Genomic DNA, 2,938 nt, shown 5'->3' with positions numbered 1-2,938 from the left:
ACCATCGCAGTTCTTCAATAAATCCCAAATAATTTTCTGATATTTTTCAGGAGCAGAACTCAGTCCAAACATTAGCCTTTTATATCTGTATAGACCTCGATGTGTAACAAATGTTGTAATATGGCGGCTCGTTTCATCCAACATTATTTGATGAAAGCCCCATTTTAAATCCAACTTACTGAAAACAGTACTACCATTGAGTTGATACAACAGTTCTTCAACAGTGGGAATTGGATGTCTCTCTCTAACTATAGCCTGATTGGCTTGTCGCATATCAACACAAATGCGAATGTCACCATAGGTATGACTACCAATGGAGAGATCCAACTTGATGGTCCTTCTGGGACTTCTTCTATAATATCAGCATCAAGCAATTCATTTAACTTCACATCTACCTTTTCTCTCAGCGGAAATGGTATTCTTCGAACAGGTTGAGCTACTGGCTTAAGAGAATCATCAATATGCAATTTTAACTCATAATCTTTTAACAAGCCAACACCAGTAAATAAACCATCATACTTAACTTGAGGTTCAACATTATTAGCACCAGATTTAACACCATTTACATGTATTGGGCCAACATGCAACAAACCTAAAGTCTCTGCGGTGTCTTTGCCCAATAGTCTGTGTCCATCGGTATCTGCTACCACAAAGTCAGCAACACATACTTTTTGTGTAACTTTTGATTCAACTTTTGCCGTAAATGTTCCTAATGTTGGAATTGGCTTCTTACTTCCATACGCGTACAATGTTTTAGCAGATTTCCTTGTTGTTGCATTAATATTACATGTCTTCAGCCATTCCCAAGTTTGCTTGTTCACAATGTTGCATGATGCACCGGAATCAACTAACATGTCTCCCACCGACACACCACCAATGTTTAAATTTACACTGCACAGCCCATGCGCTGAATTCTTCATTGAAAAGACATTACTTGATGTACCAAATTCATTTTCACCCAATCCTGAATTATCTATTTGATTGGCATTAGATTTTAAAAAGGTTTTAGATTTTGCATTTCTTTGTTGATAAAACTGTGTTGTATTCCTTACTTTTGATCTGCATTTCTTTTGAAAATGTCCCAGATTTCCACATTTGTGGCACTTCTTCCCTCTTGCAGGGCACTGCCTGTCAAGTTTGAAATGACCAAATAATCCACATGCAAAACACTCTTGTGTGTCTTTGCCATGTTTTGACTTAATGTTACTCTTTCTTTGTATAGGAACTGAATTTACTTCATGCTGCATGCTTGGTTCTAATGATTTTCTTTCCATCATCTTAACCTGTGAATTAACTGCTTCATGTGCTCTAGCAATAGCTAATATATCATTTAACTGCACATCTCCTTTTTCCAAACACTTTCGTCGTAAATGATTGGAATGACATTTATCAATTACTTGATCACGAAGTTGGGTATCCAATGAATCACCAAATTCACACATAGCTGCCTGTTGTCGCAGTCTGCAAACAAATTTGTTCACCGGCTCATCATGTTTTTGCATCAATTGCCTAAAAACATGGCGTTCAAAAGGTACATTAGCCTTAGGAATAAAATGATCATCCAACAATGTTAAAGTCTCTTGAAGAGTTTTACCTTCATTGTCTGAAACCAAAGAAAAATAAATTTCTTGCACATCCACACCAGCAGTGTGCAGCAGCAGAGCCTGTTTTTGTTCATCACTGGTGACACCTTTTCCAGTGATATACAATGAAAACGCCCGTTTCCATCGCTTCCAACGTTGTCCCTGGTTTTGTGCATCACCATTGACATCAAAGGGTAATACAGCTGACACCTCGCAGGTAACTGCAGCTCCATTCATGATGCTCACTAGTAGTTTGGACAACACGATAAGAACAATTCACTGTCTGCTTGGACTTCTTGAACTAATAGGCTACAGATTTAAATATTTTCCTCGTCGCCAAATGTCATATTCTGTCTGTTTACTGGTGTATTATATACAGAAACAACATGCACTTCCACTTTGATTAATTACTGACAACAGAATGAACTTCCGGGATACTTGCCAGGGTTGCCAAAAGATAATCTGGTAACCGGTCATAAGCATAACATAATAATCACATTTCAATACACTACACTCTCCATTTACCATTCTCTAGTTGAGAGTCAGATATTATATTGTATCTCAACATGGTGTCATGAAAACAAAACTACACTGCAAAAGCTACAACGTACATGCAATAACTTTCTTCGTACTGTATTTAACATTGACCGCAGAGAAAGCATAAAAGGTGTAATGGAACTCAACAATTTAAAATCAATTAACCACATGAAAACTACAGAGATTGCAACTTTCATGTTTAAATATTCAAAAAAGCTACTTCCCACAACATTCAATGATATAATTATGTGTAAACGAGCAAGTAGTCTAACAACAAGAAGTAATTCTCCTTATATTCCGATATATTGCAGAATTAATACTTGCAAACAATCAATACGGTACATGGGGCCAACAGTTTGGAACAAGCTTCCCCCTACTATAAGAAATGAATGCAAAACTGTAAAAGGCTTTAAATTAAAAATGAACAAGCTAAATCTTCCTTAAAATGATCCTATCTAAGTATTACATGCACCAAACATACTAATATTTTTTTTTTGCCCAGAAATGATAGGCCAATGTGTGTAGATTCATTAGCAAAATAGTAAGGTTGTTAGAATGTTAGTACACCTACTGGCCTTCTGGTTCTTGTGTTTTTTGTCCACAGAAGTTCTACAGAGTCTTCAGAAGTTTTTCCATCCACTCCGACCAATCGCCATCTTTCGGTGAAGCGGTGGCCATGTGCTCCAACCAGTTGTTTTTATATCAATATCTTGGACTGGATCGTCATGCTATTGTCTGATTGTTTATCTATTTTTCTAACATGCCGAATTGGATTTTTTTTTTCACTTTTGTTATGGTTTAACGTGTAAAACATACGG

At 36.7% G+C, this 2,938-nt stretch overlaps 1 protein-coding gene across 1 annotated transcript; it reads right to left on the bottom strand.

The window, feature by feature from the left end:
* Window positions 1-248: 248 nt before the first annotated feature.
* On the bottom strand, window positions 249-1,820 carry LOC145784661 (uncharacterized). Its single transcript, XM_082596527.1, has 2 exons — window positions 1,208-1,820; window positions 249-973 (listed from the first exon to the last, which is right to left on the bottom strand). Exons 1-2 carry the CDS (start codon window positions 1,818-1,820, stop codon window positions 249-251), a joined length of 1,338 nt encoding a protein of 445 aa, XP_082452653.1.
* Between the last annotated feature and the right edge of the window lie 1,118 nt (window positions 1,821-2,938).

Source organism: Aplidium turbinatum, chromosome 15 (assembly GCF_918807975.1).
Source record: "Aplidium turbinatum chromosome 15, kaAplTurb1.1, whole genome shotgun sequence".
Classification (NCBI taxonomy): Eukaryota; Metazoa; Chordata; class Ascidiacea; order Aplousobranchia; family Polyclinidae; genus Aplidium; species Aplidium turbinatum.
This window is presented reverse-complemented; position numbering and strand designations above follow the sequence as displayed.